We start from the raw sequence: 26256 nt of genomic DNA on the forward strand, positions 1-26256 counted from the left end.
GGGATCATCCCTTCTCGGATGTCGTAGGTGGACTCCAAATCCATTGGCATCGACTGTCGGGTTCATTCTTGTTCCCCTCCTCCTTGGACTTTGTATTGATGATCTGATCATTCGTTACTTTGTCCTATTGGGAGCTGTGGTACTTTCCGAAAGGTTTGACATTCCTAACCTGGATGTTGTCAACGTTTTCGCTAGTACTGTCTCTCCTCCAAGGAAGAAGTGTCTAAGGACACATCTTCCTCCTGACTTCGTGAAGCGATCAAAGGAGGTACTTGGCAGCTGATGACGACGATACCAGGTACCTTTCACCCGAGAGCTCACAAAGTCGATGGCTTGGTCCATCCCTCGCATTCTGGAAGAATATGTCGGTACCACAGGTGCTGAAGGCGGGTGTGTGGTCCCAACAGACTACCTTCACCTCCTTCTACCTCCGGGATGTTGCACACAAGTCCTTGGACACTTTTTCCTTGGGTCCTGTGGTGGCTGCTCAACAAGTTGTGTAGCTTATCCAGCTCCCCTAACGGGACAGGATTGCATCTCGCCTATGTTGTATGGCGGTTGTGATTGGGAGAATGGATGTTGAGTGACTGGCCTCTCTTCTTTCTCCCCATCCTGGCTCTCTTCCCACGGGCAGGGAGCGGACATGCCGTTACAAGCTGGACCGGGCGATCGAGGCAGATAAGCACATAACAGGAGCTCCCGTTCTATTTCCGTTCAGGTTAATAGAAGCAACCCCACTCCTTCCTCTTGCAAGGGAGGAAGGAGACCATGACTATGAGACAACCCAATGCTTGTATTTGCCTTATTGTCATCCGACGTCAAATTCTTCCCAGCCTACTTTGCATGAACTGACGTTTCCTCTTTCATGCAAAGGGACCCAGAAGTCTGACAACTGATCCTGCGTTTCTTACAACCCGATCTTTTGTCAGAGGCAGTTTTTCCCTTCCTCGCTCTTACGACCAGGAAGGGAAGACAAGGTGGTGAACTCCAGTCAGTTCAGAGAGACTTTCTCAGATTCCTCCTCCAATCAGTGAGTCTCTAATGTAAAGGACCGAGGGTTTGTATATTGTGTCGGAACAAATAACAATTTTAAAGTAAATTGTATTTTCCTAACTATACAAACCCGAGGTCCTTTACAATTATGCCCACCTCATGCCACCCCTCAATCTGTACCTGGGCCGAAAGGCAAACTGGAATGTTTACATCCGGGCAGGCGGGTATCCCCGCCTACCTGGAGGTAGTTACTGCCTAACCACCTTGTTCAAGAGTTTAACGGCCGTTTCCAGCCTACGCCTGAAAGTATCTCCTAATGTAAAGGACCTCGGGTTTGTATAGTTAGGAAAAATACAATTTACTTTAAAAATTGTTATTTTTAAGCATAATCTCTCTCTCACTTCTATCTTACTGACTACATTCTGGAAATGTAGATCTGTTTTCGCTATGCATTATTTTGAGATGTGAAGATTACGTACGAAGATTGCAGTACACTCGGACCGGTGTCCGTGGTTGGCGTAGTGTTTGGGAATGGAACGTAGGAAGCAACACTTCCTACTTTTTTCTTCGCCTTGTTAAGGTGTTGAGTTCATGGGGAGCCTGGAGGGTACAAAGTACCTAGAGTGCCCACCAGTTTTAGTCTGTGTAGGGTGGTAGTTATTTATTTATTTACTGCACTTATGCACTTTTTATGTGTGGTGTAGGTGACTGTTTCTCTGGTTTTGTTTTTATTGTACTGCGCTGTGGGCAGGGGCGTTTTATTGTTGACTTTGTTAATGATCAGACCCTCCTTCCTTGTAAAGTTTACTTCATACTTTGTTAGTGATCAGAGTACTCCTCCGCTACGAAGTTGACCACTTAAGTAGAGGCAACCCTGGCTATACCGCCACGCTGCTACTCGGTCAAGAGAAGCACCAACCAGAGGCAGTATCCACCTGTGCAGCTCTCTCACCAGGTAAGAAACAACAAGCATTTTTACAATGCTGAGCCCTTTTTTATTTTGGCCTCATTTCATTATCATTTTTAATGTTAGAGCACAAGATGTCCATGAATCCCACCTCCTTCAATGTGGATTCAGCTAAGTAATTACTTGCTAAGTTGCATATATAAAAATATTTTTCTGAGTTCAGTCCCGTGTCAGCCGGTGAAATTCCATTACAGCACGAATTTCTAGGTATAAAATGCTAGATATACCAGAGAAAAAGAGCTTTCAGGAAAGCTGGGGTTACTACCCCCAGTCGAGCGTCTTCTAGGAAGGCGTCGGTATAAGTAAGGGTGAGTGAAATACCACTACCACGGAAACCTACCGAAAGATCTCTCCTTATCAAAACCCCCGGAACAGAGCGGTGAGCCGTTACAGCCCCCACACTCAACACCCGCCAGGACGGCGACACCAGCGCCACCTACCTAATTCCATTTTCTAGCACGTGATTGCGTTCATTTCTTTTGTGTGCTCGTCTTTTCCTTTTTTGGATTATCTTTCATCTCGATGTCATCAAGCAGCTTTACCATCTCCAAGTTAAGTACCATCTTCTTGTGGGGTTTTGTTAAATTTTTGGCTGTTTTGGTCTCGTATTTTCATAAATATTGAGATCTTTTATGACGCCACGGCGTCCCCCGCCAGCCATGTCGACCATGAGGCGACTCCTTCAGTTCTTTTCTGTTGGAGTTGTCTCCTGTCGTCGTTATAGATAGAATTTTACCCCTTGGTTCCCTTCCTGGTGGTTCCCTGCTGTGGCTCCCCCTTTTTTGTTTTACGAAATTACGTTTCATTGGCCTGTCGGCCTTTGTTAGGGTGATGCCCCATCCAGGTACCCCAGGTTGGGTTCCTTTTTATTTTTGGTCTCAATTAGGCTAATTATTTTATTCTTGGAGATGGTGCTCTCTTTTATTTTATTTTATTTTATTTATTTTATTTATTTTGTTGTTTACCTCCTTGTGGTGGCGGCAGCCTCAGATCTAACCACTTCCTGAGGTAGGCTACGCTCTCTATTGAGCACATTTTTTGTTCCATTTTTATGTGATGGCTATTTTGTGGAGTTAGGCTTGTTTTGCTCCCATCCCCTTGCCCTGGGTGTGGGGATCATCAGGTTGAGGGAGTTTTGGTTGCTGTTTCCTCCGGGTCGTTTTTGGTGGGCAGAGTGAGCCCCTTAGTTCTCTTCCTTCATTTGGGGAATAGAGTTCTTTGGATGTGTTTCCTCTAGGCTAGTCGCCTCCTTGCCCCCCCTTCTCGATCCCGGTTGGTTCTCGGCACAAAATTTCTCTCCCTGTTGCTTCCTCCTCCCCTCCGCACTCCTCCCTTTTTCCTAGCCTATACTAGGTTAGGTCCCTATTAGGCTTCGCCTAGGTAGGAGTCGGGCATCGGGCTGCGTAGCTTCCAGTGGTAGGCTACCCTCCCAAGTTTCATTATTCTTGGAGGTATGGGTGCAGTTGAGCGGGTCATATGTTTTTTCCCTGTCTCCTGTTCCCTTCCTGGTAGCCTACCCCTCTCCCCTACTCCACCCCCCCTCTAGCCTTGCCCTACTCGCGCGGGTGACGCTAGATGGCGTTTTCTCCGAGTTCAGGGACTCCTCCTTTTGGTAGAGGGATTCGCTCCCTCCCATACAGTCTCTAGCATCGCTGTGTTGGGGTTGGTGGTTCGTTTGCTCGAACGTGTTCGAGACACTATCCCACACCTCTCGTCTCCCCGTCGGGTTACGTAGATAGGGTAAAATATAATTGCTCCGCTTATGTTATGTATATACTGAGCATTTTGCCCACCTTGTTTCTCCGGCGGGAAGTAAGTGAGGAAGGATTCACATTTTATAAGGGGAGCGGATCCCTCCGGTCTCCGGAGTATTTACCGTCACTTGTTATTGTTATTATTTTTGACTGATATTTAGATAAGTTTGTTATCTTCAGAGTACTCTCCTTAGTTTTTACATGAGTCCGGTTCTACACCTGGGTTCCGCCGTTATAATTACAGGCAATCCCGGCGGCGAGTCCCTGTTGTCTCACTCCTTCCATTCCCCGGAGTGTTCCGGGGTCTGGTAGTCTTACTTGCCACTTGGTGTATTTTAGAGCTTATTGGCCTAGTTTATTAAAAGGTATTTCTTCTCCACCGGAGTATTCCGGCTGCAGTTGAAATTCCCGGCCTTTCCAGCCTTAAATCGCTTAGAGTGGTAGGTTCATGTTCTTTTCCACTTACAGACTGTTCGCTGTGAGGAGCCGGGTGTACTGCGTCACTGCAACAACCTTACGGTCACGTGGTGTGCCGGACCCACGCTGGTTGTGCGGTCCGACTTGACGACCTGGTAGTCTGGCACCCGATGGTTGTGAGGTTTGTTTCGCCTTGTGCGCAACCATCCAGGATGAGTCGGTAAGTGACATTCTTCCTCCGCTTTGTGCTCCTCATTTTGAATTTTGTTTATGTGGTTTCCGGACTGTTTTTTCACCTTTAGCTAATTCTTGGTTTTCTTTCAGGCGGACGAGTCCCAAGAAGTCGGCCTTGGAATCTCTCCGGGCCTGGGTGGCTGGGTTTGGAAGGAATGTCCCGTCGGGGAAGCCCTACGTCCTCGACGCGAAGTTGAGGGACCTGCTCTACCCCGGCGCACGAGTGGCGGCCGCAGTGCCAGAAGATCTTGCTACCCCCATCATCCAGCAGATCCGGGATGCGACCCAGCCACCCCAAGTGGATATTCTTTATTCAGAAGTCTCAGAGGACGTCGCCGCCTTGAACTTAGACCTTGAACCGATGGCTGTTGAACAGGACCTGGGGGTAAGTAGTGAGGTAAGTGAGGTTGTTGGGGGCGGGCCCCTTTTTTGATTCCCCAGCTTCATCATTGTCCTCTTTTTCAGGTTTTGGGAAGTCTTCCTCCTTGGGTGATAGGGCTCCATCAGCTATCCCCAAGTTGAAGTTGAAGACTTCATGGAAGGCGAAGGGCTATAAGTCCTCGACCTCCAAGAAAGCATCGCCCTTCCCCGTCGAAGGCTAAGGTCTCAGCACCTGTAGCCTCCGGGAGCAAGTCTAGTTCCTCCGGCAAAGGCGCGAGTAAGAGGGCATCAAAATCAAGCCCTCCTCGCCAGCCTGCCTTTGACGCGAGAAACCTTTGGCGAACCAACTTTTCAAATGTTCCAAGGTTTGCCACGATGACAGTAAGATCTCGGAGAAGTTTGCCAGTTATGATAACATGCTGGCGGGAATGAAGAACCCACCCCAGCTGAACCGCAGTATGTCATTCCTGATACGGCGGAACTCCCGCCTTTTGATCCTGGCAACCCTTGGCGTTTACGCTCTCCGGGCCATCCAACATGATGGCAAACTAACCATTGAAGGTCTTGGTACGAGACGGCTGGAGGAGTTGGAGTTCTTCCCGCCGATCTTTTGCCCCCCTATCCAGGCTTCGTAAGATTGACTGGAGGAAGCTTGGATTGTTCGGATAAGGTCCCTAGGGAGACTGTCATCATCCCCAGGGACCAAGCTCAGTCGGCTCTCCTGCGCACTCTGACGGAGTGGCAGGCAGACAACACAAAGTTGACTCCTTCAAGGGCAACTTCACTATGTTTGCCCTGGGAGACAACTTCCCACTCCTGCTTGGACAAAATCGCTCTGGCTACGGCCTGAGCGTGCTTTGATGGTAATCCGTTACCACAGCTAAGGGAAACAGACCCCACCTCCCTGGTTTTCCCAGGAAGTGACGAGTTCTGGATGGAGGCTCCGTCCACCTTCACTGTCAGGAAATTGGACCCCCTCTGTGCTTCCTCACAGTTTAGCGAAGAACTCCCCAAGCTGCCGGAATCTTTGCTAAAGGCGGAGTTTGATGCCCGACTAAGCTAGCCCGGTCCTTGAACTCCGTCTGCCTCACAGAAGCCACTGCCGTCTCCTCTCAGACGAACCCTTTTTCCAGGTCTTAGCTAAATCCCTGTTAGCTGGCTTTCAGTCTGACCTGTTTGAATTCATCATGGCCAGACTGGAATGTAGAAAGTTCATTTTGCCGACGCTTCTATCCGTCACGAGCCTAACAGGCTCATAAAGAGCTCGATCTGGGGACCTAACCTCTTCCCAGAAGAAGAGGTTACTTAACGTTATGTCAGAGGCTACAAGGGCCAACCAGAGTCTGCGCTCTCGTTGGGGCATTTCCACCTATAAACGCAAGACCCCAGAATCTGGCGGTCCCCAGACGAAGGAGGCAAACGTTTTAGGAGACATAAAGGCCCCACCAGCAGACGGTAGTTCAAGCCGTCCCAGTCTCGGCAGTGGCACAGTCCTCCACCTCAAAGCTCACCCCAACAATATGTGCTGGTCCAACCAGCTCATTCCCTTGCTGCGCCCTCGTATGTTACTTCACCAGCATACAATCCCACCTACGAGGGCCGTGGATTTTTCACGGCCTTAACAGAATCGCAAGGGGGAAGAGGCAGGTCCCACAGAGGGAAAGGCTAACACCACCCCAAGGGGAAAACCTGGACGTGGTAGAGGGAACAAACCCACTCCCTCCCACTGAGAAAAACACAGGTAGGCGGTCGCCTGTATTGGTTCAGGGACCAATGGACCTTCAGCCCTTGGGCACACAGTATTGTGTCCAAAGGCCTGGGTTGGAGCTGGATCAAGGAACCTCCTCCTCCAACAAGTTTTACCAACCACCCTCATCAATCCTGCAGGATTATGTGGCAGAATTGCTCAACAAACGAGCAATAAAGAAAGTAAGGCACCTAAAATTTCAAGGCAGGTTATTCACTGTTCCCAAAAAGACTCAGATCAGCAAAGAGTGATCCTGGATCTGTCGCGTCTAAATCTCTACATAAAATGCGACAAATTTCGCATGCTTACAATAGCCCAGGTACGGACTCTACTTCCGCGTGGAGCCGTCACCACCTCCATCGATCTTTCAGACGCTTACTATCACGTCCCGATTGCGCTGAACTTCTCTCAGTTCCTCGGTTTCAGACTCGGGAATCAAGCCTACTCCTTCAAGGTCATGCCCTTCGGCTAAACATTGCGCCCAGGGTATTCACCAAGCTGGCGGACACGGTAGTTCAACAACTCCGGTCCCGAGGATATCCCTAGCAGCATACCTGGGCGATTGGATAATTTGGGCACCAACAGTTCTGGAGTGTCAGAAGGCTACGACCATAGTCATCAACTTCCTAGAGTCGTTAGGTTTTCAACTGAACAGACAAAAGTCCCGCCTGACTCTGGAGTCCCGGTTTCAGTGGCTGGGCCTGCAGTGGGATTTGTCTGCTCTCACACGTTATCCCTCCCACCTCCCAAGAGAAAGGATCTCTCACCAGAAATTTCTCAAAAATCAATCGGCATCCCGCCGATCCCAGAAAGTCCTGGGTCTCTTCTCAAAAACCTGCTAAAGTTAAAAGACATAAACAGAGTGTGTCCAATACAGAGACAAGGTCTCCTCTATCCCTCGAATCTTAAAAACAAGACTGCCACAGTCAGGGTTCCGCTTCAGTTTCCCCCTCCGGCACTAGTTGTTCCATTCCCGGCTGGGGGGAACAAAAACAGAAAGTACAGGGAACTTGGTCCACAATGTTTCAACAGTTCCATATAAACACCCTGGAAGCTATGGCAGTCTTTCTGACTTTAAAGAAAATCCGCCCCCCCAACCGGATTCATATCAGGTTGGTATTGGACAGCGCAGTGGTAGTTCATTGCATCAACAGGGGCGGCTCCAAATCAGGTTGAGTAAACCAAGTAATGGTTGCCATCTTCTCCCTGGCGAACAAGCACGGCTGGCACCTGTCAGCCACCCACCTTGCGGGGTGTCGGAACGTGGTGGCGGACTCCTGTCCAGGATGACTCCGTTGGAGACGGAGTGGTCCCTGGACACGGAATCTTTCAAATGGATTTGCCGCCAGGTTCCGGGTCTCCAAGTGGATCTGTTCGCGACAGAAAGCAACTTCAAGCTCCCCTGTTATGTGGCCCCAACCTGGACCTCAGGCATACGCCACGGATGCAATGACAATAGATTGGAACAAATGGGAGAAAATTTACCTGTTCCTCCAATAAATTTACTGTTGAAAGTATTGCACAAACTCAGGACATTCAAAGGTCAACTGGCCCTAGTAGCCCCTACTGGCCGAAGAGCAATTGGTTCCCTCTTCTTCAGGAACTGGGACTGCATGGAGTCTTGATTCCCAAGCCCATACTGACCCAGACAGTACAAACCAAGACTGTGTCAGCTTCCTCAAGAATTCAGAATGCCCTAGCTTTATGGACTTTATAAAATTCGCAGCCCAAAAGGAGCAAACATTGACCCTGTCAACACTCTGTTTTTGAGTCAGATAAAAGAGATTCTACTCTTAGACAGTATGACTCAGCAGTCAAAAATTAGCCTCCTTCCTAAAAAGCATCTGAAGCCAAAATTATGACGACTAATTTAGGAGTTCTTTCTTTAGATCATTGTTTGAGAAAGGCCTTGCTCCAGCCACTATTACCACAACCAAGTCAGCCCTAAAGAAAGTATTTCTGTACGGCTTTAAAATCGACCTTACAGACTCCTATTTTTCATCCATTCCCAGAGCATGCGCTCGTCTGAGACCAGTATCACGCCCACATTCCGTTACGTGGTTTCTCAATGACGTCCTTAAGTTAGCATCAGAGATAGATAACTTTCAATGCTCTTATCAGGATCTGTTAAGAAAACCTTATTTCTGATTAGCTTGGCCTCAGGTGCTAGAATCTCAGAGCTGTCAGCTCTCACTAGAGGTGATAATTTTGTGAACTTCCTCCCTTCCGGAGAGGTCCTCCTTTCCCCTGATCCTAAATTCTTAGCCAAAAACGAAGACCCACAAGACAGGTGGTCTCCTTGGAAGGTGGTGCCCCTTCCACAAGACCAGTCTTTATGTCCAGTTCATACACTTAAATCTTACCTTTTAAGAACTCCACAGAGTAAGTCGGGTCCTCTTTTTATCAGGGAGAAAGGTGGTACACTATCACTGAATGGTATAAGACAACAAATTCTATATTTTATTAAACAAGCCAACCCAGATTCAGTTCCTAAGGTTCATGATATTCGAGCAGTTGCTACTTCCATTAATTACTTTCATAATATGGATTTCTCAGAGTTGACTAAATATACGGGTTGGAAATCACCCCAGTGTTTAAACGCCACTATCTAAAAACGCTCGAAGCCCTGAAATTTTCTACCATAGCTGTGGGAAGTGTCATCTCCCCACCTTAACCAATCATATCCTTTCCTCCTTTCCCCCCCCCGCCCACCTGCCTCATTTGCTTCTCTGCTTGTCCTCTTGGTTGATTATGCCTCACTGCCTTGCTCCTCATATTGATGTATTTTGTCTTTGTTGAGTGGAAACTGTAATCTGACATGTTACCATAATGTTTTTCTTGTGGGGTACTGGGCGGTTTTTATTTGCACCATGTACCCCAGGTATCTGTATATACACTGTTGTTTTAATTATTTGGTTGATCTCTTATGTGTTTAACTTAAGTTTGCGTGTGTAGTTTTAAGTTTGTATATACCATTTATTATGTGTACATTGTACCTATCCAATTTCAATAATTTTGTTCTTTTAAGTTAATTTTTGGGGATCCTTCCCTGTCATGCCGGGACCTCCCCTTGTCTTTCTAGTCTTAAGTCTTTGATGTACCCTTAGGTTTAGTGTTTTTGCTCACATGTAAGAGATTCCCTCATTAAAAACTGCTTTTGTGATTTATGTTTTTTCTTCAGATTACCCAGTTTCCTCGTAGTTTGCAGCCTTGGCATGATTCTCTGTCACTATTTCACCGGCTGACACGGGACTGAACTCAGAAAAGGGATTTTGACAAAGGAAAAATCTATTTCTGAGGAAGGTCCCGTGTCACCCGGTGACCCTCCCTGACTCACCTATGGCTCCCCCACCCCTTTTCTTTTGCACATGCCAAGTCTGGGGTTAGTGCTAGCATGGAATGAGGTAGGTGGCGCTGGTGTCGCCGTCCTGGCGGGTGTTGAGTGTGGGGGCTGTAACGGCTCACCGCTCTGTTCCGGGGGTTTTGATAAGGAGAGATCTTTCGAGTAGGTTTCCGTGGTAGTGGTATTTCACTCACCCTTACTTATACCGACGCCTTCCTAGAAGACGCTCGACTGGGGGTAGTAACCCCTGCTTTCCTGAAAGCTCTTTTTTTCTGGTATATCTAGCATTTTATACCTAGAAATTCGTGCTGAAATGGAATTTCACCGGGTGACACGGGACCTTCCTCAGAAATAGATTTTTCCTTTGTCAAAATCCCTTTTATAATAAAATAAAGTTTTATATATACTTACCCAGTAATTACAATAGAGCCCACCCTCCTCCCCTCACATGGACCTTAGAGCATAAACAAAAATGAAGCTCTTGGCTGAGGTGTTTTTCTCTTCACGCCGAAAGTGGGCAGGGCTAGTCACTTACATAAATGAAAAACTATTGCAACCGCGAATTTCAAAATTGAAGCTGCCATTGAGTTAGAAACTCTTAGCTAAGTAATTATTGGGTAAGTATATATAAAACATTATTTTATTATAAAAATGTCATTTTGTTATTACAAAATTGTTTTAAAATTTCTTCTGTGCGCCTGTACTATAGATATCTATTTTAATAGGTTGTGTTGTGGTAGATGAAGGTCCAGAATGGATAAAGTCGGAGGGACTTGGTTAACAGCTCTTCTAAAACGTAAAGGAGTAACTGCTACTTTATATCGCAGTTTTACTAAAGGAACTTTTGGTAATTTTGAAGGAAAAGTAAGTTTATTTTTTGTTTTTATATACAATGTAAATTTTCATCATAAAATTAATTTTATTCTTATACAAATACAAACCTTCATTCTTTACATTAGGATAAGCTTGCAAACATGTAATGGAACAGCCATTCAAGCTTTCCTGACAAGACAGTTAACTGCCGACAGGGAGGGGGAAGCCCTACACATGCCAGACGGTCTACGCGACAATTTGCTTCTGGCTGCTTTTGAGTCAGTGCAGTATATCTTTCACAAATCCCTGCCAAACTTTTGTTGTTTGAACTTTTCATGATTAAAAATATATATGCAGTTGACCCCCACCTATTCGCGGCTCCAGATTCACAGCCTCACCTATTTGCGGGTTTCTCTGTGGAACATATTTACTGTACAGTACACATTACTCACAGAAAATTCACCCATTTGCAGTATTTTTCATAGAGAAATATTCACAGATTATTGTATTTTCATATCATTTTCGTGACTTAATGCACTTTTTGTGATGAAACTATTAAAATATTCAGGTATAAGCATTTTTAGATGATTTTTGCCATTTTGAACTATAAGAATAGGCACTTATAAGCATTTTTAGAGGGATTTGAAGCATTTATGGATTTGAGCTGTCCATGTTGGGTAGTGGTACGCATCCCCCGCAAATAGGCGGGGGTCCACTGTATAGACAGTCTCCGGGTTACGACGGGCTCGGCTTACAATGTTCCGTGTTTACGACGCTCTTCAAATATATTCATCAAAAGATTATTTCCTGAGTCACAATGCATGTTCCAGGTTAATGACTCTGGCAACGCCGATCCGACGGAAGAAATATGGCTCCAAAATGGCAGAATGGTCAAATTTTGGAGGTTTTTTGTTGTAAAACTCAATAAAAATGCAGGATACATTGTTTTCAAAGCACCCAAAGGATTAAAAGTAAGGTTTTCTTACAATTTTCGACGGTATTTTGGGCAACGCCAGTCCAAAGCCGATCGGAAGAAATATGCATCCAAAACAGCAGAATGGTCAATATTTGGAGGGTTTTTTTAATGAAAAACTCAATAAAAATACAGGATTCATTGTTTTCAAGACACCCAAAGGATTAAAAGTCCTGTAAGGTTTTCTTACGATTTTCGACAGTATTTCAGATGACGCCGATCTGAACGGAAGAATATGTATCCAAACCGGCAGAATGGTCAATATTTGGAGGGTTCTTTTATGAAAAACTCAGTAATGAAAATGCAGGATTCGTTGTTTTCAGGACACCCAAAGGATTAGAAGTAAGGTTTTCTTACAATTCTCGACGGTAATATTTCGGATGACTCCATCCAATGCATACAACTGAAGAAAATTCACATTCGTAGATTTTTTCATAGAGCAATATTCACGATTACTGATTTTTATTTTATTTTCATTACTAAATACATTTTTACAATAAAAAAATTATTTACTAATTTTCAAATATTAATATTAAGGTAACCACAGCAAAGTATCGGTAAAATTTTAAATTGAAATCCCGTGAAATCACAAAACCGCTTATCGATGCAATCACTTCATTCAACCTCTCCCTAAGCCCTTTGTTGGCCGAGTTGGTTGAACTTCAGACCGTCATTCGATGGGCCGGAGTTTCGATTCCAAAAGCTGATGAAGAGTTAGAGGAATTTATTTCTGGTGATAGAAATTCATTTCTCGCTATAATGTGGTTCGGATTCCACAATAAGCTGTAGGTCCCGTTGCTAAGTAACCAATTGGTTCTTAGCCACGTAAAATAAGTGTAATCCTTCGGGCCAGCCCTAGGAGAGCTGTTAATCAGCTCAGTGGTCTGGTAAAACTAAGCTATACTTACTTTACTTCAACCTCTCCCTCTCCCCCCTCCCCTGAGATTTAAGTAAGGCCAACTGCCCATCTCTCTCTCTCTCTCTCTCTCTCTCTCTCTCTCTCTCTCTCTCTCTCTGTACTGCATATGTCCTTCAAAGAAATATGGACTACAGTATACAAACAAAAATATACTAAAATTCCATCATCGGTTATGTTGCAATTTTTTTATTGCTTCACGACAACACGATATCGGCTTGAGGGATTAGAAGTAACCAATAACAGAGCTCGTAGCAACCCCCTCTCTCCATGACGATACACTATTGGCCGGAAGGACTGAAAGTATCCAATAACAACTTGTAACAACCCCCTCCTCCCCCTCTCGCTCTCCTTGACGACATGCTATTGGCAGGATGGCTGGGATTTTAACCAACCACAAAGCTTGTGCCTCAAGGGCTTTGCATACACTAAAAGGAGGGTGAGTAGTATTTTTTTTATCTCTCTCTCTGAGATAAGAGAGAGAGAATGATGGCACAGATTTTTAACAAATTTGTGGGAGATGGTGAGGACTAACCACGTTTGTATGATAAATAAATGACTTACCTAGTAATAAGTACCGTACTAATTTTCAGATATTAATAAGATTAAATAATAATAATAATATACTGTGTGTTCATAGTGTTTTAAAAATGCATAGTAAATGTAGTAGTACACCTTTGGAAGACAAATAAAAAAATAATTTTTTGTTGTTGTCAGTCGCAGCAAAGAGAAATGGATTAACATTCCTCTCTCTCTTTTGCCGATGCCAGCACAAGAATGGCAGAATGTAAGGTGTAGTGGTATTTCTCTCTCTCTCTCTCTCTCTCTCTCTCTCTCTCTCTCTCTCTCTCTCTCTCTCTCTCTCTCTCTCTCTCTGGCTGGAAAAGGGTACTAATGTTGAAGATGACTGAAATGATATTAATAATATAATTTCAAAGATTAACCCTTAAACGCCTAATGGATGCAGATCACATACGAACTTATCAAATTGTCTGTTGGATGTCAAGTGGAAAGCGTACCATGTTTTGTCGACTAAAAATGCTTTTTTTAAATATTCGCTGAAAAATAAGAACAGGCCTAGTTTAAGGAAGGTTTCAAATCACGCGCCTTGAGGGATGCTGGGAGTTCACGGATCAAGCTGTTGCTTTGTTTATAACCGTCACCCAGACACGCATGCGCCGAATTCCCTCCTTCTCTGATGTTGACAGCATCAGCGTCCGGACCGTGTGAGAGCGATTTTTTTGATGCATCCGTGTTTTGCAGAACTTTGGCGAGTGTTTGCATATTTGTGCTGCAACAGGACGTTTGCAGAGATGTCTCAAAGTTGTCAGGACCGTGAAAGGCGATACTGCCTGTCGGTAGTGAGCGTGTGAGACGAGTTTGAGACTGGGATGCTGGAGAAGGACCCAGCAGCCAAAGTGACCCAGCTTCTCAGCGCATGTGTTGTTAATCGAAGTGTGACCAAGGCGACCAAGGACCACATCCCGTGCCTTTACGACCCCTGGCAAGCATCGGGGTGTCCTGAGGGGCATCCGAAATTTTTGAAAAAACTTTTCCTTCTGACTGAAAATCCTGGCATTTCTTGAGTCACCATGTCGTAATTTTTCGCCATTTTATATTATTCGTTACATAAAGTGTTATACATCAAAATGTGCGCAATTTCATGTAGAATACAACAAAAATAAATCATGCTTTTAGCTTCTACCATTTTTTAAATATTTTCATATAAATAACGGTAAATAGAAAAAAATCAACCTTCAGTCAACTTTAACTCGAACGAAATGCTCGAAAAACGCAATCGTAAGCCAAAATTCTTACATTCTAGTAACAATCAATCCTTTACCTTCATTTTGCAACAAACGGAAAGTCTCTGGCACAATATTTCGATTTATGGTGAATTTTTGAAAAAAACTTTTTCCTTCCATCCGCGCATGCGAACTCCGCTAAAAATCCTAGCATTACTTGAGTCACCTTGTCTTATTTTTTTCTCCGTTTTATATTATTCGTTACATAAAGTGTTATACATCAAAATGTGCGCAATTTCATGTAGAATACAACAAAAAATAAATCATGCTTTTAGCTTTTACCATTTTTGAAATATTTTCATATAAATAACAATAAAGAGAAAAAAATCAACCTTCGGTCAACTTTAACTCGATTGAAATGGTAAAAAAATGCAATTGTAAGCTAAAAAAAACTTACAGTCTAGTAATATTCAACCAATTTCCTTCATTTTGAAACAATTGGAAAGTCTCTAGCACAATATTTCGATTTATGGTGAATTTTTTAAAAAAACTTTTTTTACGTCCTCCGCATTACGAATTCATGCATCATTTTGTGATAATATTTTCTCTGTGTTGCTTTAATCGTTTTACAATCTGTTATATACCAAAATCATCGCAATTTAGTGTACAATACAACTAAAAAAATTAACTCATTAGCTTTAACCGCTTTGCTTACAGCGCGATTTGTATACAATTATATACGACTTTTTTTTTCCTTGTCATATATTCCAATATTTATATATGATAATGATATTTTTTCATTTCTGAAGGTTGCATACTAAACTTCAGGCAATGAGAAAAAAGGAGCCAAAATGAACTCTTAATCTTAAAAACTAAGAATGCTGTGATTTTTTAAAAAACTTTTTTCCGCTTCATAAGCTCCCGAATCGCAGTGTTGTTTCTTATATAGACATTTTTGTAAATAGGGCTTCGGCGTTTAAGGGTTAATACAGTAGTAATAGAATAATAATTTAAGCTACTGTATATTTGATGTAGGATGATACTTAAAGTATACATTTGGTATTTGAACTTTCAAGATAGGTTGTCATAAGCATTTTTTAAGGGGATTTTTGCTTTTCCGAGGATTTTGCATTTCCATGGTAGGCTCTGAAACTTATTCCCATGTAAAAATCTGGGTTCTGTGTTCCAAGTCTTTTTCTGTGAAGTTCAAGTCTTTTTCTGGTAGGTAGCGGTCTTCTCTCTCTCAAATCATTGTCTATCTCTCTCACCCAACCTTGGAAGTACTCAGAGGATTAAAGTAAGAGTTTTCTTAATTTTCAACGATTCTTTATCTTTACATCGATTTTAGAAATTTATGATCAAATTTCAGAATGGAACCCCATGTATAAATCAAAGAGACTGCCTGTATATATTTACAGTCAACCCCTATACAATATATAACAGGCAGTCCCCGGTTTACAACAGGGATTCCGTTCTTCACGCTGCGTTAAATCCTCAAAATCGTCATGTTTGAAAAATCGTCGAAAATCGTTAAAAATCCTAAGAAAACCTGACTATTAATGCTCTGGGTGTATTGAAAACAATGTAAACTGCATTTTTATTGAGTTTTTCATCAAAAAACCCTCCAAATTTTAATTATTCTGCTGTTTTGGAGCCATATTTCTTCCGTCGGATCGGCGTTAGACAAATAGTAACCCTGGAACATGCGTCAAACCATGAAATGATTTCTGATGAATATATCTGAAAAGCGTCAGAACCTTGGAACGTGAGAGGACCGTCGAAACCGGGGACTGCCTGTATATACAGGCAGTCCCCGGTTATCGGCGACCTGGTTTTATGGGGCTTGTCTAGCAACAAAAATCGGCAATTTTTGGCACCGAAAATCGCTGATTTCCACTTATTGGTGCCAATAATTGGGTATTGGCGTCGATGCACACTTAACAGAGCCACCAATTTTCAGATATCGGCGATTTTCGGTCATCATCACGCTATCAAAACAGAACCCATTGGAAAAATTATTATATATATATATATATATGTTATATATATATATATATATATATATATATACTTACAGTATACAGGCGGTCCCGGTTTACAACGAGGGTTCCGTTCTTAATAAAACGTCGTAACCGAAAATCGTCGTAGAACACCTGAACATCGTCGAAAATCGTCAAAAATCATAAGAAAACCTTACTTTTAATGCTGTGGGTGCATTGAAAACGATGTAAACTGCATTATTATTGAGTTTTACATCAAAAAATTCAAATTATGATTATTCTGCCATTTTGGGGCCATATTTCTTCTGTCGGATCGCGGACTCTGTCAAACATCCGTTACTTGCCAGACAATAATTTCTGATGAATATATTTGAAAAGTCAGAACCTCGAACGCATCTTAGTAAATTTGTCCTGTATATATATATATATATATATATATATATAATATATATATATATATGATGAATATATATTATTATATGACTTTGATATATATATATTATATATATATAACTATGATATATATATATTTTATTATATATATATATATATATATATATATATATATATATACTTTCTCTATATATATATATATATATATATATATATATATATATATATATATATACATACATACATACATACATACATACAGTATATATATATATATAAGTGAATCCACAGGAAAAAGACAGGCAGAAGTTCAGTACTAAGCACTTTCACGTTTATTGACGCATCGTCAGAACTTAATGAGAGACAAATATAAAGAAGGTTACAAAGTAAACAAAAAGAACAAGAATACCAGATGGTCAGTTGTCAAAGGGTAATAAAAAGAAAGTTAATCCAGGATAATCCAGGATCGAGCTGTCACAAACTGAACCTAAGACCACACAAAAAGAAATACTAAAGTTTAGGCTTACAAAATCCAAAAACATGTATAACCTTGAATACCAGATGGTTAATTGCCAGGGGTTAAACAGAAAAGGTTAATCCACGGCAAATCCGGGATCATGCGGTCGCAAACTAATCCAAATGTATACTTAACCATAAGGCAAACGGAATCTTACACATTCAAATTGCCGAAACATGTATAAAAATTAATTTTTGTACATGCAACTTACCCATCAGATATATACTTAGCTATAGTCTCCGACATTCCCGACAGAATTTCAAATCTCGCGGCACACGCGGCAGGTAGGTCAGATGATCTACCTTTCCCGCCGCTGGGTGGAAGGAATAGGAACCATTCCCGTTTTCTAATCAGATTTTCTCTGTCGCTGGTTCCGACAACATCTGTTGTTGGTTCCTCCTGATTTGGATTTCTTTCTCGCTTGCTGAGGATCTTTTTTGGACAGATTTTTGGTGACGTATTGGATCTTTGGCTTGGCATACGCTATTGTGGACTGTTTTTGGAATTGTTTAGGATTTTTCTGTCAAGATGTCTGATGTTAATGTTGCACCTGTTTTAGAGTGTGTGTTAGGCAAGAGTGTAAGGTGAGGTTGCCGAAAGCTTCAGTAGACCCTCACACTGTATGCATGAGGTGTCGGGGGAATGATTGCTCTTTTGATAATAGGTGTAATGAATGTGAGAAATATCTGAGAAGGAATGGAAGGCTTTGAATCTTATGTGAGGAAACTTGAGAAGGATAGAGCTAGGAAGGCTTCCTCTAGAAGCTCTAGTAGGTCTCGATCTAATGAGCTTGAGAGTGGGGACACTAATACCATTGTAGTTTCTCCTAAAACTCTGGTTTCAGCCCCTTCTCCCTTCACCGAACCTGCGGATTCGTCATCAGAAATGGCTGCTATGAAGGCGGAGATCCGTAGGATGCAATCGCAACTACGTGCTATGAAAGAAGGAAAAGGTAAGAGTGATAGTGATTTGTGCAGTGTCCCCAGTGCAGTGGAGGGGGCGTCTGACCGGCTCCGCATTGCTCCTAGGCCTAGACCGCTTCCAAACTCCCAGGACCAGTGGAGGAGGAATGTCGAAAGCCGCAAGGAAGATGTAGAGCATCCCCAACGGTCAGGCGTCCCTTCCGCAGACCCTGTTGATGCGTCCCAGGCTGCCTTGGATCGCCACAGGAAAGGCATCCTAAGGAAGTGTTTTTCGGCTTCTGACTCTTCTTCTCCGAGGCGCGGATGGATTTCGGCTGAGGAGTCGCGCCCTTTGAAGAGGTCCTGGAAGGCTCCTAGAGGTGACGCCTTGGATTCAAGCCCTGAGCGCTTCCCAGAGGAATCTCCTGGTGAGCAAGAAGAGAGCCTGAAGATCCCCCTCGTCCTCTCCAGGAGAAGTACAGGAGTCAACCAAGCAGATTTTGGTCGGTCTCCAGGCTCAGTTGTCTGCTCTTGTTGGTTCGCTAGCCAAGGATTCTTCACGTAGGAAGGACGATTCTCTTCCTGTCAAGAGCTCCAGTAAGCGTCCTTCTTCCAGCAGGCTCTCTTCTCCTGTTAAGCGCCCTTCCAGCAGCAAGCGCTTTTCGTCGAGTAGGCGCTCTTCTCCTAGTAGGCACTCTTCTCCCAGCAGGCGCGTTTCTTCTTTGGAAGGAAGCGCCTCTCCTTTCAGATGCTCCTCTCCTCGCAGACGCTCTTCTCCTCTTGATAGGCGCTCTTCTTATGCCAAGCTCTCTTCTGGTAATAGGTGTCGCTCTCCTAGCAGGCGCTCTTCGGTGGACAAGAGCGCCTCTCCTGACAGGCGCCAGACTGGCAGCAGGCGCTCTTCAATGGACAGAAACGCCTCTCCTTCCAAGCATTCTTCTCCTGATAGGCACTCTTCTTCCTTCAAGCTTTCTTCTCCAGCTGCTCCTTTGGAGGACGTTTCAGAGGATGAATCCCCAAAGACGCTGGGATCTCGGACTACAAGAGACTAGCTGCTTTATTGGTTCAGGAGTTTGGAGACTCTCTTAGCCATGCTGCCCCTCCTTCTCCTGGGTTTATGGGACAGTACCAAGTCAACAAAACCTCCTCATTTGTGAAGATGCACCCTACTATATCTATGAAGAAGGCATTAAAGGGCTTTGGGGAGTGGATGCAGTCGAAGAAGGAAGCGGGCAAGACTGTTTTCTCCTTTCCTCCTTCTAGGCTCTCGGGGAAGTCTGGTATTTGGTATGAGACCAAGGAACTGATGGGGTTGGGGCTCCCCTCATCGGCAGATGCTGACTTTTCGTCTCTGGTTGACTCTTCCAGAAGGCTTTCTCTCCTTGCGGCGAAGGCGACTTGGGGAATGTGTGAGCTGGACCATCTCCTCAAGGGCCTTTTCGGATAATGGAAGTCTTTAATTTTATGGATTGGTCCCTTGGGGCGTTGGCCAGGAGGACGCAGGACCCCAAATTCCTCAGCATGGAGGATTTTGTCAGCGTTTTGTCCTGTTTAGACAAAGCAGTGAGGGAAGACTCTACCGAAGTCGCTGCCTTGTTTGGAGCTGGAATTCTCAAGAAAAGGTCAGTTTTCAGCTCCTTCCTATCTAAATCAGTGTCTCCTCTCCACAGGTCCTCTCTGTTGTATGCTCCTCTGTCAAACCATCTTTTTCCACAGGAGACAGTTAAGGAGATTTCTCGCTCCTTATCGGAGAAAGCTACCCCGGATCTTCTTGCCCAGTCTTCTAAGAGGATGAGGCATGCTGTTCCTTTTGCAAAAGAGAAAGTGCCCTTTCAGGAGCCCTTTCGAGGGGGCCCTTCTTCAAGAGTCTCTTTCCGGAGTCGAAGACCGGAGAGAAGAGGAAGGTCTTCAGCTCGTCCAGCAAAGAAGACCAAGTGATATTCAAGTCCTCCAGACAACAGTGGGTGCCAGACTGCTGAGATTTGCTGAAGTCTGGGCACAGAGAGGGGCGGACGACTGGTCCCTCTCTATTCTAAAGAAAGGATATCTCATCCCCTTCAGGGAGAGACCTCCCTTGACAACAACTCCAAGGGAGTTATCAGCCAGGTACAAGGATCCTGTCAGGAGCCAGGACCTTCTACAAGCAGTAGAACAGATGCTGGAGAAGGAGGCCATAGAACCGGTTCAAGAGCTCCATTCCCCAGGTTTTACAATCGGCTGTTTCTGGTGCCGAAATCTTCAGGGGTGGAGGCCGGTTCTGGATGTAGCGCCCTGAACTTCTTTGTTATCAGGACGAAGTTCACAATGGAGACGACCTCTTCGGTTCTGTCTGCTCTTCGTCCAGGGGATTGGATGGTGTCCCTGGACCTTCAAGACGCATATTTCCACGTACCCATTCATTCCTCTTCAAGGAAATACCTGAGGTTCGTGGTTCAGGGAAGAGTGTTCCAGTTCAGGGCCCTGTGCTTCGGACTTTCGACGGCCCCCCAAGTGTTCACGGGCATTCTGAGGAATGTAGCACACTGGCTACATCTGGAGGGCGTAAGAATCTCACTCTATCTAGACGACTGGCTGATTCGAGCGCAATCGAAGGATCTCTGTCTGGAGTACTTGTCAATTACACTAAATATGACCCAGTCCCTAGGACTGTTAGTAAACCTCGGGAAGTCCCAGATGATTCCTCAGCAGAGCATTGTCTACCTGGGGATTCGGATGGATTATCGGGATTTTCAAGCATTTCCATCCCGAGAAAGAAGAGATCGCTGCCTAGAGAAGTTGACTGCCTTCCTAGAGAAAGAACATTGTTCGCGAGGAATGGATGAGTCTGCTGGGGACCATTTCCTCTCTGGAACAGTTTGGTTCCCTTAGGAAGACTTCACCTAAGACCCCTTCAATTCTACCTGAGGAGAAATGGGATCAGAAGTCTCAGGATTTGTCAGCTTCATTCCAGATATCGGACAGGGTAAAGGAGGATCTCCGTTGGTGGTTGGACCCTCAGAAATTAAACCAAGGATTGCCTCTTCAGTTGCCGAGCCCTCCCTAGTGTTGTTTTCAGGCGCCTCAGAGTCAGTATGGGGAGCAACACTGGGCTTGAGAAAGTGTCAGGCACCTGGAAGGGGAACAGGTGACCTGGCACATCAACAGGAAGGAACTGTCCGCGGTTCATCTAGCCCTCATCCATTTCAAGCCACAGGTCACAGGATCAGTAGTACAGGTAAACTCGGACAACACTACAGCCCTGGCTTACATCAGGAAACAGGGAGGAACACATTCCTTCTCCCTTTCGAAACAGCAAGGACTTTGTTGCTGTGGGCGGAGAGAGAGGAAGATCAGACTCCTCACCAGGTTCGTGCAAGGGAAAGGAATGCGAGGGCGGATCTGTTAAGCAGAAAGGAGCAAGTCCTACCCACAGAGTGGACGCTCCATTCCGAGATTTTGCGAGAAGCTGTGGAGCCTTTGGGGAAGGCCGAATATAGATCTATTTGCAACCACATTGGAATGCAAGACTGGAGAACTACTGCTCTCCGATCTCAGACCCGAGGGCAGTTGCTATAGACGGTCTTCTCATGGTGTGGTCCGGAATAGATGGCTATGCTTTTCCCCCCATTCAAGATCTTGGGGGAAGTATTAAGAAAGTTCGCTTCTTCAGAAGGCACGAAACTGACCCTGATCGCCCCGTTTTGGCCAGCTCAAGATTGGTTCACAGAGGTACTGGAATGGATGATGGATTTTCCCAGATTGCTTCCACACAGGAGCGATCTTCTCAGACAGCCCCACTTCGACAGATTCCACAAGAATCTCCCCTCTCTCAATCTGACTGCCTTCAGACTATCGAAGGACTGGTCAGAGCGAAGGGATTTTCGCACAAGGCTGCAAAGGCTATTGCCAGAGCCAGAAGAACCTCAACCTTGCGCATCTACCAGTCGAAGTGGGAGGTTTTTAGAAGATGGAGCAAGACTCAGAAGATATCCTCTTCCAATACCTCTGTGACAGACATCGCTGACTTCCTGCTTTACTTGAGGGAGCAGTGCAACCTCGCTGTACCTACGATCAAAGGTTACAGAAGTATGCTGGCTTCAGTATTCAGACACAGAGGTCTGAATATTTCAGAAGACAAAGACCTTCACGATCTTATTAGGTCTTGCGAAACGTCTAAGACCAAGACCTCGAAGCCTCCCAGTTGGAATTTAGATGTTGTTTTAAAGTTTTTAATGTCCAAGAAATTTGAACCTCCCAAAAAGCTTCCTTCAGGGATCTGACCAGGAAGTCACTGTTTCTCTTTGCTCTGGCTTCTGCTAAGAGAGTAAAATAGTTGCAGGCTTTGGAAGGTAGGGTTGGGTTTAAGAAGGACTCAGCTATTTGCTCCTTCAAACCCTTCTTCTTGGCGAAGAATGAAAACCCTTCAAACCATGGCCAAGAAGCTTTGAGGTGAAAGGACTTTCTTCAGTGACAGGGCAAGAGTTGGAGAGGACTCTGTGTCCGGTTAGGAGCCTAAAATTCTACCTAGATAGGAAGAAACAGCTGGGAGGTACAGTCGAGAGTCTCTGGTGCTCAGTCAGGGATCCTAGTAGATCCATCTCGAAGAATGCTCAAGCTTTTTTCATCAAAGATGTCATCAGAGAAGCGCATCTGTCTTGTGAGGATGAGCACCTAAAGCTCCTTAGAGTGAAAGCGCATGAGGTGAGAGCCATAGCGACATCATTGGCTTTTCACAAGTTGTCTCTCCAGGCTCTTATAGAGGCGACTTACTGGAGATGTAATTCGACATTTGCATCTCATTATTTGAGAGATGTTAGAGTAACTTATGATAAGTGCTTCTCTGTGGGAGTGTACGTATCTTCGGATTCGGTGCTGGGACAGGGAGCTGAAACTAATCCTTTATAATTTAGTTAATTTAGTTGATTTTAATACTATGTGATGTGTGTTTTTATGGTCGATTGGAAGAGGGTGTTGGAAGTTAAACCCCCTTTCAATTCGTAACACTAACAAGGTTAGAATTGGTCAGGTGGTCGGGATTGGTTGTTGTGCTCCTTGGTTGTTTATTGATACCTAAAGCTCTGTCATGTAAGAGGGATAACCCCCATTGATATGATACAGGTAAAGGCTCTGTCATGTAAGTGGGTCAGCCCCCATTGACACGATCCAAAATAAGGCTCTGTCATGTAAGTGGGTCAGCCCCCATTGACACGATCTAGAAGGGCTGTCAGTCACAGGTCTCAACCTCGCTGAAGCTCTTGAGGCAAGCAGACTCATAGACAGTATCCATGAAGTCTTCTGCCCAATCAGGTAAGAACCATGGTTTTTATATCCTACAACATATGTTGTTTCCTGTTTTTTTTTAAATATTAGCTGTCTCTTACCCTCCACCAAGGGTGCCAATCAGCTAAGTATATATCTGACGGGTAAGTTGCATGTACAAAAATGATATTTTTATGATAAAATAAAGTTTTGTACATACTTACCCAGCAGATATATACGATTAATGGCCCACCCAGCCTCCCCTCAGGAGACAGGTGGAAGAGAAAATCTGATTAGAAAATGGGAATGGTTCCTATTCCTGCCACCCAGCGGCGGGAAAGGTAGATCACCTGACCTACCTGCCGCGTGTGCCGCGAGATTTGAAATTCTGTCGGGATCGTCGGAGACTATAGCTAAGTATATATCTGCCGGTTAAGTATGTACAAAACTTTATTTTATCATAAAAATATCATATTAATTTTGCTTATAGTTATCAACAACTTTTTTAATTATTAAAGCATCAAGTTTAAATAAACCAAGACTTAAATTTAGAACACTTTCATTATTTGACTTAATAAAACAAGATTTGATGATACAGTATTCCTTTTAACTGTGTCATTGCATGGGACTAAAGGTCTTGCTTTACTCCAGTTAATAGGATGATCAAAATCTTTCATATGTACGAATAATGCATTTGATATTTGGCCAGTTCTCACAGAATATTGGTGTTGTTTGATTCGTTGTGAAAGTTAAAGTATACCTTAGTTTTACCAGACCACTGAGCTGATTAACAGCTCTCCTAATATATTTTATCATATTTTTTACAAGGAATTTCATAGATGCAGCCAGAAACATCTTTAGGAGAATTTTTTATCAGTAAACTCTAAACATTAAAATTACTGAAAGCAACATTTATGTTGAAAAGCTTTAAAATTCTAGGAATTTGTAAAAACCTTTCATCATACGGTAATTTGAGAATATTATGCTTACTGAATTCAAGTTTGTTATTAGTTAAATAAAATGTTTTCCTGGCTCTTTTCCATGCTACATCTACAAAGGTCCTTGGGTATTTAAGTTTCAAAGCAATATCATAAATAGTTTTGATCTCAGCATCAATGAACTGCCGGCTACAAACATGTAAAGCCCTTAAGAACATTCCAGAAAAAACAGAGAATTTAACATTCTGATGATGATTGGAATAATAATGAACAAAAGATGCAATGTTAGTTGATTTTTGAAAGACTGAAAAGGTGAAATTTTTATCATGTCTATGGACAGTTACATCAAGAAAATTCAAATTACAATTTCTTTCTTCCTCTACGGTAAATTATATAGAAGGGACTAAATTATTTAGCTTGACGAGAAATTCCTGGAGATTTTCTTGAACTGGCCAGATACAAAAAATGTCATCTACATACCTAAACCATATAACTTTTTGGGGCAAAATTCTTGGTAAGAACTTTGTCTCAAAAAATTCCATGTAAATATTGCTAAGGACAGGAGATAAGGGATTACCCATAGCCATACCAAACTTTTGTACAAAAAATTCCCCATTGAAACAAAATTTACTATCTTCGATATATAACCTTATAAGATTTGTGAGGTTTGCTACAGTTAAGGAAATGTCATAACTTTCTAATTCCTCCTCTAAAAATTCCAGTAAATCATCTACCAGCACTTTTGTAAATAAAGAGACAACATCAAAACTATCCATAGTAAAATCAAATTTCAAATTCAAACTACTCAATTTGTCTATAAAGTCGACATTATTTTTTATATTCGTATTAGAAATGTTTCTTACCAATGGTGTAAGAATTTTTTCAAGCCATTTAGATAAGTTATACGAAACTGAGCCTGCTGAACTAATGATTGGTCTAATAGTGTTATTGATTTTGTGCATCTTGACTAAACCATAGAGATATGGTAGGCAGGGGCACTGAGTGGTGAACTGTTTTAATTAAATGGTCAGAGCCCTTAAAAATGGATTTAATTTGTTTGGTAAAATGAGAGTTAACTGTCTGTGTGGGATCTGACCTCAGTTTCATATAAGTTTCACTATCATTCAATAATGCCATTATTTTTTCTGGGCTTGACCTGTGTCACCCAGTGAAATGGTTCCAATAGCACACATTTCTAGGTATAACTGTTGCTAAATATACCAATCTAGGTATAACTGTTGCTAAATATGCCAGAGAAAAAAGCTATCCATAATGCCGGGGTTACTACCCCCAGATCGAGCACCATAATGGTGTCGGTATGCACTAGGGGTGAGTGGAAGCCACTATCACAGGTCTTCATCCTACAGATCTCTCTATTCTCAAAGTCCCAAATTTGGGTGTGCCGTACTAAGGATTGCCTCCGCTCACCCACGGTCTCCCACGCGACCGCCATTTTCATTCCAATTTTAGCACAGCTACGAGAACACGTAAAATTTTGTTTTGTGATTGTGTTCCGTTTTTTGGCAGCTCATCATGTCCTCCACCGAGAGTTTCCCACCACCTAAGTTGAGTACTATTTCTGTTTGGTTTGTTTAACGCAAGAGGCATCGTATTTATGAATTGTACGTTAATATTGTTTACCAGTGTAAACAGTTCTGTTTCGCAAAGATGAGCGTGGGCTGTATGTGTGCCTCTTTCCCCTTTCGACCTTCAATCTCAACTTTTCTATTAAAAGAACGAATTCTCCTAGTTTTTATCTATACTCCATTCAGTTTGGAGCTTAATTGGAGAATTTACCAGGTCGCTGGTAGGAGATGAGGAACCGGGTATCACGACAGAACTAGGCTCACCCTTCTCTGATAATAGAATTTGAGTCTTTTTATCGGTCTCCTTCCTCCACCAGCGAGCTGGTTCCTTCTCGATGGTGTAAATTATTTGATCATGATGATAGCTGATATGTACAAGGATGGATGACATGTCCATTC

The 26256-nt window shown here is 43.4% G+C and overlaps 1 protein-coding gene across 1 annotated transcript in view; it reads left to right on the top strand.

Annotated features, from left to right (window-relative positions):
- The window catches only part of Spg7 (Paraplegin), a 794115-nt gene that overhangs the window by 50264 nt on the left and 717595 nt on the right, over nucleotides 1–26256 (top strand). The window contains 1 exon segment of the mRNA XM_067084903.1: nucleotides 10562–10700. Coding sequence (XP_066941004.1) covers nucleotides 10590–10700 — 111 coding nt within the window. The 5' untranslated portion in view covers nucleotides 10562–10589.

This window comes from Macrobrachium rosenbergii, chromosome 41 (assembly GCF_040412425.1).
Source record: "Macrobrachium rosenbergii isolate ZJJX-2024 chromosome 41, ASM4041242v1, whole genome shotgun sequence".
Classification (NCBI taxonomy): Eukaryota; Metazoa; Arthropoda; class Malacostraca; order Decapoda; family Palaemonidae; genus Macrobrachium; species Macrobrachium rosenbergii.